The following is a 13,429-nucleotide window of genomic DNA, read 5'->3' on the forward strand; positions in this document are numbered from 1 at the left end:
ACAACTAACGTTTTTTGTTATAAGTTGCCCTTCAAGTCTTCTGACCACTTACTCAATTTTTATTAGTCCATCGATACTTAAAATTTTGGGACCAGGATTTAAACATCAAAACCTTACCCAAATTCAAACACCCACTTCCAGCTCTCTAGCTACTTCTCTCTAATCTCACTCCCTTCACAGAGGAGCAGCCATGCAAAAAACCTCCACACGAGTGGAAGATGTACACACCTCAAGAGGTGTCCAGGAGTTTGACAAAATGAAGTATAAAGTACTATGAAAAAACAACATTCAAGGAAGCCTCACGGAAAAACATCCTGCTACCACATTTATTTATGCTTATGCCTCGGACTTTTATAGTTCCAACATTTTCAATGAATCTCATTTCCCAGAATCAACAGTGGGACAGATCTCAGAAGTCAGTCTAGCTTTAACCCATTTAAAGACTCTCTAGGATAGACCTAACAACTGACATTGCAGAACAGCCAGTGCAGGTCAGTGCAGAAGTACAGTGTGCTGCCTTTGAGAACAGCCCTTCACAAACAGGCTTCTGTTTTCTACATCTAAGGCTTCTCAAACTTCAATGGCCAGCTTTACATGAAGCATGCTGCAACAATCCATCGTAGAGATTAGAGAGGCACCACCATGTCCTTTATCCCAAAGGAAAAGATTGTAAGCTTTTGGCCTTGAAGGGATAAATTAACCCAGCTATGTTTCAGCCTGCATTTCCAGACAATATTTCAGATGTGATGGTAAACTATATCTTCTGTATCTCCTTGGGGCCTATCCTCCACAGGCCAAGAATCACTATCCTAATCTATTGAGAGTGGCATATTCAAGCTGACAGCTGAAATAAACACAACAGAAAAGTACTAGGAAAAAAAATGAATACACCTGTGAGCCACCTAGGGCTTGCAATGACATGGCTTCATCACCCAGCCTCCAATACGAGCATACTTGCAGGTCTGAGATAGTTTCTAGCAAAGGGCTGTTTAAAGTCTCTGGCAACAATAAACTTAAGAGCCCAGACAAAAGACCAGTTGCTCCAAACACAATGTAAGGCAGGGACCACTGTATAGATTTCTGGAAAAAAGAACAGAGAGAGTTAGGTTGAGATTGGTTCCCTCTAGTTCATACTGCATATTAAAGTACTTAACCTTTACAACCGTTCCATCTGGCAAGTGTTCATATTTAGCATAAAAGTTACCAACCCTACTGCTTTTTTTTTAACCAATATTGTCAATTGTATCTTATCAATACTATTAGATCCACACAGATTTTGGGATGGACTTTAAAAGAAATGCCTGCTGAATTTATACTCAATCCTTGTCCATAACATATGTATTTTTTAACAAACGCAACATCACTCTGTAGTAGGGAAGAGATACCACAGAATCACAGACATGCTGGCTGGAAGAGATCTCTTGAGGCCACCTAGGCCAACAACCTACTCTAAGCACAACTACAGCCAACACTAGATCAGGTCAATCATAGCTTTGTGTAACCAAGTATTGAAAAAATTCCAAGGATGGAGATTCCCCTCCAGAGTAGACTGTTCCAGGGCTGCATTAAGCCTCTCATCAAAAATAATATTTTCCAAATTTCCTATCTAACCCCCAAGCCAAAACTTGTGGCCATTGACCCCTGCTGAACTGTTCCACGCTGCTGGGAAGATCAAAGATGCAATATTCCCTCAAGCTTTCATCTGAAGCCATGTGCTTTAGGCCCCTGACCATCTTAGTTACCTTCCACTGGACCCTCCCCAGATTTTTCAACATCCTTCTAGAACTGGGAGGGAACTTAATCTGTGGGCCACATACTGAATTGGGTCTGATGTAGCTCAGTGTGAAGTTTGCCTGTTTGTGATGAGAGGACACTGCTAGCTCCCATTTAACTTGTCATCCATTGTCGTACCCAGGTCTCTTCCAGCAAGACTGCTGCTCAGCCAGTTGGTTCCCAGCCTGAACTGACCATGTAATTAGTCCGCACCAGAAACAGAATTTTATTCTTCTTGGTGGCCTTCATGGGATTTCTGTTGGCCCTAAAGGTTCCACTGGATTCAAGATCTACCATTTGGTGTGTCAATCACTCCTCCTCATTTTGCATCCTCTAAAAATATGAGGAGGATGTATTCTGTCTTATCTTCCATTTGTCACCAGCCACCACATACTGAGCCTGTCACTATCCCTTTGAGCCTGGTGGTCCATGCAACATTCAAATCTAACACTCCTTTCATCCAGGACACACTTCCTCAGCTTCCAAACAAGAATGCTGTGGGACAGTGTCAAAAGCCTTAGAAAAGCCTTTCCTGCTCTCCTCCCTTTCCTCATCCATATTACTTTCTGTGATGAAAGGGCTATCAAATCAAACTGGATGAGAATGAATTATCCTTAGTAAATCCACGTTCACTGGTCCTGATTACCTTCCTGGCCTTCACATGCTCAGAAACAGACTCTGAGAGGTCATGTCCCATGATCTTCCCAGAGACTGAGTTTGAGCTGCTCAGCCTGTAACTCCCTGGATCCACTTTCTGATCTTAAAGACACACATAGCATTAGCTTTTTTCCCCACAGTTATCAGTGTTCTTTCTCTACAACAATGGTTTATCACAGATGATGGACGCTTGCCTTACTATCACAACCAGCTCTTTCACCACCTCTTAGAGAATCTTATCCCATGGAATGGAAAGCTTTCAGCTTTAAGTGTTCTTGAACCTATTGCTCCTCCACTGTTTGCTGGCCCTCTGCTTCAACTGTGCTGATATGCACAGTCTTAGGGTCAGGCTTGGCCTATGAAGACTAAAGCAAAAGTGTTAAGTTTTTCAGCTTATTCCATCTCATCCACCAATAGGATGTCCATCCCATTCAACCACGGGCTAAACGTTTTCTCTAAATTTCCTTTCACTGATGGAATCCCTATTTATGCTCCTTGCTAGTTTTAGCTTCAACTGAGCTTTGGCCTTCCTGTCATCACCCCTGAGAGCCTAAGCAATGTTTATACTCCTCCTTTGATGCCTGTCCCTGTTTTCACATGGCTTGTTACAAGCAAAACTACACGGGGCAAAAGTGTGTGCAAAAATATAAGTCATCTACAAAATAGCTCCAAAATGTGTATATTCACTTTCAGACGACCAGTAAAGCAGGCTCATTTAGAAAAAGGCAAGAGTCTAGCTGTTTGTTTCAAAAACTCACTCTGTATACTAAAGAGCAATTCTAAATTGAGAAAATAATAGGCTGTGATCAAATACAAGAGCAACATTTCATGTCTTATCTCAGCAATTAACTTTTCCCATTCCCATCCTTTTTATAAGATCCCCAGACAAAAGATACTGAAAACGCATTAAAATAGTTGAAGAAATTCCCAAACACATAAATACTTAATTCTTTCCTCAAATCAATGTTCATTTGTTATTTAAACAGAGCTGTTTTCACTTTCATGGGACCCCTTCAAACATGATGATCCAAGATTTGTGTCTCCTGCAATGCCAAATCTCTGCTAGATACAACGTAATGGATGCCCCAACTGCTACGTAAAAGCTGCCTATTAAATCTACCTGGGAGACCTGCACCAGTCTTGGCTTTGCCTGTTGTACCCTGGAGGTGCTTGTACTCTCACCTACCCAATGTTTCATTCTGCAGATTAAAAGCCTCACCGTGCTCGTCTGCCCTTTTGCTAGCCCTCTGCCTGACATAACAAGATGGCAAATGGCAGAGAGGAAAGTTATTCCAGGTGAAATCTGTCACATTAAAGGAATTGTCGCTTGCAGTTTGCGGGAAAAATTGGCATGCTTTTTTACCTGCATACATGTAAGACTATGAACATCGAGGAAAATAACAGTATCATCCCCATGTTTCATTCTTCAGAATTTTTCTTTGCCTTGACAGACTGTTGTGAAGTTTGTGCTCAAAAACCTTGTCAGTATATCAGGTCTCCACATCATCATCTTCATTCACTAAAGATAAACCATTTTGCTGATAATTATAAACCATGGATGTTCAATGAAGTGCACTAATGGTAAAACTAATTTATTCTCAGAAATACAAGTTATTGAACCCATATGCTTTAATCTTGATGCAGTAGATCTTTTAACTATGTGGGGTTTTTGCTATTGCTCACTTAGGGTTTAAAATTGGGTATCACCATCTTGGTATTTTGAAATTACTATATTGCTAAAGTCCACTAGCTAAGCCCCAAAATTCTTACAGGCCTGAAACACCTTCTGAACTAAATAATATTGAGTTTTTGTCTAATCACACAGACTATATCACAATGCCTTTGGCCTACCACGATACTGTTAAGACACGCAATTTACATATCTTAGTAGTTTATATACATAATTTATCCAAAATATTCCCACCTCTGTAAGCCTCTGATACATCAGAGTCACAAAACAAAAATATACATAACAGTGAGAAGTTCAGACAAACCAATGAAGGGACGAAAGGAGCAATGATTCCACCAACACGGGAAAACATGGAGCAGGCACCCATTCCAACATTCCTAAGGAGAAAACAAAAATCATTAATCAGTGACATTTGCATAGGAGAAATTATGACTTTTGAAAAGTGCCATTGAGCAAGGAAAAAAGAAAAATTTCAGTTATGACCCTGACCACATTAACCGGCAAAGAAAAGCCAAATGTAACTGAAAGCATCCCAAGCCAGGAATTAAAACATATGCTTTGTGCTTAAAGAAAAGCAAAAATCCCCTGCGCTTTCAGAATTCTAACATACATACACATACAGAGAGGCAAAAAAAGCGCTATTTCAGTTAATGCATCTTGTCTCTCTCTGAAACATTGGCTAAAGTCCTTCATCCAAATCCTATTTATCAGCAGATTTGCCCACCCATGAAAAACACCACAGTATAGCTTCACTGGTGGCTGATCATCAACAATAACACCTAATTAAAATATCTATTAAAAATTGCACCCATATGATAGATGCTCTGTCAGCACAAGCACAGGGTACTTCTGCCTCTAGTGAGTGAAACCTTACTGTTGCTTACATATGGCTTATGAAGCATCAAGTTACTTTTACAAAGCTTATTGACCAGTCATCTTCAGTGTTGCCAATAAGCAAGTATGTGTTTAATAGAGTTTAGAAAGCATTGAAGAAGTTACAGATATCACTCATTAAAGAAATATCAGCAATACTATTGTTATCCTCATTAGTGGAGAGAGGACAGTGAGCATACCAAGCAGGCAAAGGACTATTTTACTGTTATATAAAGAATATGGTTAGTCTGAAGAGAACACGCAAATTTGAGAGAAGATGAAGTGAGAAGAGGATAAGGGAAGAAATTTAACATATAAAACTACAGATAATCATTATATGTAACTGAAAATCTCAAATGAAAAGGTATAGTTAATAGGAAAAAAGTAATAGAGAAGTAAAAGGTGATCAGGTAAGAGAATCAGAAAAATGAAGACCTTAAAATTAACTTGTGTTACCTGATCACTGTGGGATAAAGTTCTGATGTGTAGATGTAGACAATGTTAAATGCAGCACTGATTGTCAGTTTCCCCAGCAAAGACAGAGAGCGACTATTCACCACTGCAAACACTCCAGTATCTGATAGAGAAAATGTGACCCTTGTAAGGCTTTCGAGCACTCAAATACATCTCTGTAATCATTTCAATCATACAACAGTATGGAGTGAGAAGGAATCTACTGAAGAACCTGCTATGACAGCCAAGTGTTTTTCTACTAAAGGACAGTATTTGTCAGAGGTGATCTGTACTTCAAGAGAACTCTCAAAACTCAAGAGAATCCAAAGAGCCTTCTTTTAGGCAGCAATGGCAGAAATCATCCAACATAATTTATATTCTGTGTCTATAGATTTACTATCTTTATCCGTGTAATCAAATTCGTACAAAGAGGAAAATTCTCCATGTAACACACTGAAAAAGTAAATTTTAAATTCATGGCAGACTTGCTACTAGGCCAAAATTGTTTCCGTTCTATTAAATATAATCCAATAGAAAAAGACTGGGTTAAATGGCTGAACAGTCCCAGAGACTACAGAACGGAACTATTGTTCAATAACAGAAAAAAGAAAAACAGTTTTCCTTTCCTTGTCCTCAGTGTTAAAATAAGTGACATCTTTAAAGCATTAAAAATCTGCATTAAGGCTCTACTAGAACATCAAATTTCAGAAATGTAAGATAAAAATCCCATAAACATAGTAAAAGCTGAAACTAAAACTCAACATTTTCTGAGTCTACCACTAATAAAATACTAGACTAGTTCTGTTGGTAAGTGGAAGAAAAGAATAATGGATACATTTTTCAAAAGTGCGCAAGGTTTTTTAGTAAGAATAGCCCTATTCAGTGTCAATTCCATAGTATGGGAACCTGCTTCTAACATTATTACTTTGGAAGAAAAACAAAAGATAGGAAGGTGCTGTAAAGAACTATACCAAATATCTCATCCAGCTTAGTTTTGTCAGAATGGCCAGTGCTTATTCGCTTATACCAGGCACATCAGAACATGCATTAAATGCCTCCCAAGGAAGGCTACAGCATAAGCCATTACTGCTTTGAACAAACCATGCTCAGTAGAGACAGGTGCTTGCTTCTGGCCAGTTAGCTATTTCACTTCCTAAGGTACTTTGCCCCTGGATGACTTCAGCAGTTCAGCACACAGCTGATTTCCTGCGGTCTTGCAGTTCTAACCTCTGGAAAATCTCTTTCTTTTCACATGCTATACTTGGACTGATATGCAAACACTAGTTGATGACTGGTACCAGCCTAACCAGAATATCTCAGTGTCTGGCCTCTAGCATCTGGAATACTTCTGGAAACTTCAGTTGCACCCGTTTTAAAAAAGTTTTACCTATTAGATTCATTGCCATCTAGAACAACTTATGCATACTCTGATCATAAATGTTTAATCTTTTTGAATCATGCTTCAAATGTTTGAAGCATTTTCTCTACTTATGACAGATGTTATACATGAACAAATCTTACAAGCTGAGATGAATTTATGTACATAGTTTTCAAAGGAAAAATTGCTCACTCTGCAATTTTGTTTCTATCATTTTGAAAAACATCCGAAAATGAAGAAATGAACATTAGTGTGTCTTTATAAAAAACACATTTCATTTCACACTTCTTAAAGACCCCTTGCTTCAGAAGATTTTCAGAATGCTCTCTGAACTATAAGTTATGTGGCCACATAACTAATACCACAATCACACCAGTCTTGAACATTACAGAGTAGTGAGGAAAAGATGGAAACTTGCCCCAAGATTCAGTTCTTAGGATCTTTTGACATTGGTCTTTCACTCCGAGAGATACATATAAGTTGCATGGGTACTACTTACACTGACTTATCATTTGGCTAATGGAGATACCCCAAGAAACAACATTCTTTGGGATTAAGTCAGAAACACTGGAAAGGAGTAACTGATGTGATCAGAAGTAAAGGGCAGAATCCAAAGACAAACGTTCAAATCCAAGCCTTTCTAACAAGCTTTCCTTAAGGTCTTAGGAAGGTTGCTGCTTATCCTTTTTGCGAGTTAGCTTCTCTGGCTTCAAAAATTGAGACTCACGTGTGGCATGAGCCTAATCTACTGGCAACTATCAAATTCTTAGGCTGTAGGATGCTGTGTTTACAAGTTCTTATCACATACTCCAGAAACAAAAGGAAATATTTACCTTTCTTTTTAGGAAGAAACATGACAATAAGACAAGCCAATCCTCCCAGGAACAGAAATGCACTCAATGTTCGCTTCCGACCAAACCTGATGTGCAAGGATAACAAAGCTTTATTCTGCATTAGATCTATAGTTTGCAGAGCAATGAGTCCTCTAAATTCACATTGCCTCTTTATTTGCAGTTGGAAATTCTGAATGCCCTCTCTCACAAACACTTCCTCTCACACTGTTTTTAAACAAGTTTCTACTGCACTCTTAACAAAATGAACATCAAGAAGTCTTTATGCAGTGGCTGACAATTTCTAGGATTTTGATTTGCTTCGCGCTGTGTGTGCGCATTTCTAAAACTCCTCACGAGACATGTAGAGAAGAGATTGGGAGGTGCATTCTACAAAAAGTGAAAGACATTGTCCAGAGTATCATGGCTCAGGAAAACAGCTAAATATCTGAATCCACAGCTCTGCTCAACGCTAGTGCACACAGCAGCTATTACACGAAACCACATCACAGCTTCGGTTGAGTTTAGTTGCAATAGCTTTGACATAACAGTGAGAACGGGGATTACAGGACAGAGGTGGGAAGAATGCCACCTTGTGTTAGCATGGAGTCAGCACAGCTAGGTTCGACTGATACAGGAGATCAGCCTCACCTCTGAGCCAAATTTAGATGGCTCATTAATAAGTGAGCTACTGAGAACAAGTTAAACTGTTGTTATTCGAAATAAAGATATATCAATGGCACTTTCAAATAAAAATGCATTTCCCAGGAGAATATAATGAAGCAGGAAGCCCCACACAACAGATATAAGCTAGGAGATGCAGTATACAGGAAACCTATCTTTGAGAAAAACTGTAACAAAACAAAACCCTGAATGCATTAATAAATTTCATACTTACCATTTTTGGTTAATCAAGTAAATACAGATTGGGTATGCTGGGATTTCTATCAAACCTGAAAGGGCTAAATTGGCATAAATACTTCCACCTAAGTCACCCACATTAAGTGTAAGACCATAGTAAACCAAGCTGCACACAAACCTGCAAAAGACAGAAAAAGAGTAAAATCAGAGCTGCCTGCCAAATCAAAGCACTGGTCTGGCACAATACACTATAAACTATATTTAGTGTTTCAGAAGATAGGTCTAAAACGTTTCTCTGCAAGTGTACGATGCTTTCTAGGTAAAGAAACTTTTGTCTCTGCACAGACCCAATTCCTGACTTATTACTCAGTTAAACTTAAGACTACACTTAAGAAGAATGTGCATAAACCAGAATAAAGATAAAACACAATCATGATTATATTATTTGACTTGAGAAATTATGTCTTTGTCCTTTCTGTTTTTATCAGATTTCACTTTAGTCCATACTTTGTAAACTTCTTCTCAAACAGTTTGGATGACACTTCTGCCTTCTTTTAATTTCTACACCCTAGTCCAGTTTTATTCACTCTCCAATTCTGATTTTTAACTTTTCTTTTGTAACCCTGACTGGCTGTCGTCTTTACAGAGGAAAGGAACAGGTCACTAACTTATTTTGCAGGAAATCAGCCATTCTCATTTAAAGAACAGAAAAATCAACTATTCTGCATTAAGCATTTGGAAAAGCAACAGGAAAATAGCTCTGTGTTGTCTGCTGACAATGTAACGTCATTTGGTTTTTTCTTAATCAATACATCTTTCCCAAATATATCCATTATAAAAGCAACTGTATGAACAGTAGTGCCAGAGGACTCGCATATCATGTCATACATAAGGTTTATTTCAAAGTGGCAGCAAAAGACCTCAGGGCTAGCAGAGCCACCTGAAACAAAATAGGCACTTTTTGGAGAGTTAAGTTTCTGCTAGTGACTAGCGGTAGTTCCTGCTCCCCGTTTCCATCATGGGTTCCTGCTCCTTACTACAGCAACTGCTAGCACTGGCAGCACTTTCTCTTAAGAAAAGAAACATTCATTAGACACAGTAGGCCACCACCTGCTAATGGGCTCCTTACACACAAAACAAAGAATAATCTGTGTGATTTAAAGTACTGACACATAGCACTGGGCCAAAGAGGAGGACAGCATAACTAATCTCAGCAGCCTTTGAGGGTCAGAAAGGAAGAGAGAGTTCTCAACTATTTTGAGTCTCAAAAAGCATGACAGAAATGCAAAGATAAAATACCTCAGAACTAGATTGTAAAAATGGCTTCATGTTAGAAATGCACTAAGGAAATACTATAATACAAGGATCCTTTTTAGGTACAGTCTCCCTAATAATACAGGCTGAGACTACGTACAATTGCAGGATAAGCCAATTCTCAGCAACATGTTCTCTCAAAGACTTAAGAGGCAACAGTAGCACAGCTGGGCCTACAAAGTATTTCAAGTACCAGGTAAACATCATGATCAAGGTGCGTCCCAAGAGAATCTTATATCGGAACAGATCCAAGAAGCTGCCAGCCTCTCTGGAGCTCCTCTCTGCTGGGAGTTTTAATGAAAAAGTGCACTTCTGCTTGCGGTTCCTCTTTGCAATGAGGTAGAGGGCATCTTCTGCTTCATTCAGCCGGCCTTGTGAATAGAGCCAGCGAGGGGACTCTGGAATGAATCTGAAACACACATACATACACAGACATCTTTAGGGCTTTTCTCTTCTACAAGGCTGGACTTGTCTACAGAAGTAAGACTGAAATACGTTTCAGTATTATAAAGAATTTTTCAAACAATCCTTCAGGTATAGAATTCACTTATTGAAACAGAGACAAAGCATATTGAAAGTAATGGGAATATAAATCATATGTAGTTCAGATACCAAGAAATTATGTTGAGTATATACATATATACACACATATACACACAATACTACAAAGTACAGTATCATTAGGACTCTCTCTTAGGAGAATTCAGAATTAAAGAGGCAGCACATTACAAGTAACCACAGGATGTTTTTGTAACATTAACTAGTTGTCTTCTGTTCCTCATTTTCCAACTTTTCCCAAATTCTCTCCTGTAGACAGGAAGGCAGAGGCTGTGCAAAGGTCATGCTCTTGCTCCCCATGTGCACTGTTCACTTGATAGGTCTATAATTCCAACATAGCCTACAAAACTAATCTTCTTCTATTACCTTCAGATTCCCAAAACTAATTTAAACTTTAGTCTTTCGCCAGAAGCTTTTTAAGATTTTTGCCTCTGACCAGAAGTGACATTTTTCCTTTAAATTTAAAGGAAAGTGATTCTGTGGTTTTATAAAAGAAAAGAGCTTAGAAAGCTCTTCTTAGAAAGCTTTTCTTCCCCATGATAAAAAAATCCGATAGCATTTTCTGCGCAGAGTAATTTTTATGCAATGTGGGAGGCAGGCAGTGTGAAATTTGGAATTAAAAAATCCTTTATTACAGTAAGACAGGCCGCTGAGCACAGCTCTGAAATCCCAAGCATAAAACACTTCAAAAAATTGCACATATCAATCTGAAAGTTAAAATTTTTTTCCAGACGCCCCAAACACCACTTTAAGTTTTGAAATATCAGAAGTGTTGTCTCTACTTTTTACCTCATGAACAGCCTTTAAGACCTCTCCTCGAGTTCTGATGCTTCCTTTGAAAGGGTATGTTGACTCTTTAGCAACGAGCTTTATTCAAAAAGTTAGTTACTGAATAGATGTTGGAAGGAAAAAAGCCTTAAGTTTAAACAGCAGCTAAAGTTATTCTTTCAGTTACTGAGATTTTGCTGTCAGAAATATATAAGAAAAGAGCAGCACACTGCATTATGTAGCTTTCAGTGCTGAAGTCCACAAACACCAAAGCCCTACTATCTTAATAAAGAAGCCTTCTTCCTATTCTTTCCTAAACACATTTGAAAAATAAAAGGAAGCTGCCTATTTTTTCTTTTGCGTGTCACCTTTAAGACTGTATGCGCAAGCAATTTTGATGCTGTTCCTTCTGTGTAAGCACAATTATAAGAGAAACATCGTGTTATCACATAAGCACAAACACATTTGTGTATCTTTTAACACGTATATATAGTGTCTTGTAGCATACCAGACAACAGTTCAGATCATCTACATATACCCGTTAAAGAATAGGATGTGCTTCTAGACCACTCTAAAGACTGTTCCCATCTACAGTAACAATGCATATACAATACAATGTACACTTACATTTTGAAATACCGCAACACTGCTATTTAAAGAAAGCACAGAACATGCGGTGGTAGAGGTTGAGAGAAATACCTTAGTTACACTATTTCATACCATCCTAGAAAAGCACCTTGACTTAGTTGTTTTGTTTGTTAGTTGTTTTTTTTGTTTGGTTGGTTTTGGATTTTTTTTCTTTTCTTATTTTTGACATCTTTCTTGATGAAACTCTATTTGAAAAATAACTTACAGAGAGAGAAGAAAGACGACTGTTCCTTCCAGGTTAACCACAACAGCCAGAGCTCTCCAGGAACGAATGAAGTAGCCTAATAAAGCATATTGGGCAATTCCCACAGCAAAGAACAAGCCACCAATAGATCCTAATATACAATTAAAAACAAAACATTATCACTCCTTTAAGGAACATTATTAACTCTCAACACAGGGGATCAGACAGAAACTAACTTCATTACGAAAAATTCACTCAGCAATACAAGCAAAACCACAGCTATTTGACGAAAGAATATTCTGTCCTTCACCTACGCAGGGCAGAAGTATTACATCTAATTGCAAAGATCAATACAAAACCAAAAAGCACCATTCTACATCCTCCTCACCCAACAAAGCCCCATAAACAATTAAGTCTTGTAATTCCAAATATAAGTATGTTTCAGCTTTCTATGTGTCAAAATAAATACTACAAACCATTGGAAAACTGGTATTTTTAGGAATATATAGTATTCATTTGTAGCTCTCATGATTTGTAAGATATCCTGTTTTAAAACAGTCTCAGCATAGCACTTCTTTGGCACTTGTCACAGACTGGGTAAGTCAGGCCTCAGAGTTGTAACGGTACAATTTATACACATCATATCTGAAGGACAGTTTCAACACTAGCAACCAAGACAGTTAAGGGTGTCTGCATCTTTTGTTTTAAGTTCTAAGGTTGATTACCACATGGGACAACTTTTTTTTTTTTTCCTCTTTTTTTTTTTTAAACATACGAGCAATAGTTGTCTCATCTTCCCATTATATAAAAACACACTTGATTTCTTTTTGAGAACTGCCAGGAATGAAAGAATTGATATTTAGCATACAAACACTAAGCTCTATTTAGCATAGTCCAAAATTCTGAAGGATAGAGCTCTGCTATCACGAAACCTGGATGAGCATTTAGCTGTGTAACATTCACAGAGGATGTTTCAACTGGACCTTTGTCAACCTGAGTGATGCAGAAATCTGAATGGCCCCAAGTCATCTACTGTGCTTGTCTAAGGTTCATATTAAACAAAGCAGGGCTCAAAGACTGTGGTCACACAGATCCTCAAGCAGCGTTAAATTCACAACTGCTATGGTGTTAGCTTTGGTGTGTCTCAAGTGATGTGCGAGACTGAAATCTATAGATTCTGACAATAAAGACACTGACACTCAAACTTTACCTGCTAATGCCCAGTAGGCAGTACCCACACACTCATTCAGTAGAACAAAGGCCACCAGTGACATCCCACCATTCATCATCCCTACCAAGAAGCGAGAGATGGCAAAGAATTCATATGAGGGTGAGAATCCATTTGCAATGGCAAACAAGATGTCCAGGGCAAAACCTGGAAAACAAGGCAAAAGGTTTCATTTCAGAAAAGTACCTAAAGAAAAACAGAAGCATTTATCAGT

General features: G+C 38.3%; 1 protein-coding gene across 1 annotated transcript in view; it reads right to left on the reverse strand.

The window, feature by feature from the left end:
* SLC22A15 (solute carrier family 22 member 15) overlaps positions 1-13,429 on the reverse strand; it is a 35,810-nt gene that overhangs the window by 2,580 nt on the left and 19,801 nt on the right. Inside the window, exons 4-11 of the mRNA XM_075166663.1 lie at positions 13,198-13,362; positions 12,009-12,138; positions 10,023-10,238; positions 8,553-8,693; positions 7,658-7,743; positions 5,450-5,570; positions 4,425-4,497; positions 892-1,080 (exon numbers count right to left, since the gene is read on the reverse strand). Of these exons, the coding sequence (XP_075022764.1) occupies positions 892-1,080; positions 4,425-4,497; positions 5,450-5,570; positions 7,658-7,743; positions 8,553-8,693; positions 10,023-10,238; positions 12,009-12,138; positions 13,198-13,362 (1,121 nt within the window). The remainder of the gene's footprint in view (positions 1-891; positions 1,081-4,424; positions 4,498-5,449; positions 5,571-7,657; positions 7,744-8,552; positions 8,694-10,022; positions 10,239-12,008; positions 12,139-13,197; positions 13,363-13,429) is intronic.

Source organism: Calonectris borealis, chromosome 1, assembly GCF_964195595.1.
Source record: "Calonectris borealis chromosome 1, bCalBor7.hap1.2, whole genome shotgun sequence".
In the NCBI taxonomy this organism is placed as follows: Eukaryota; Metazoa; Chordata; class Aves; order Procellariiformes; family Procellariidae; genus Calonectris; species Calonectris borealis.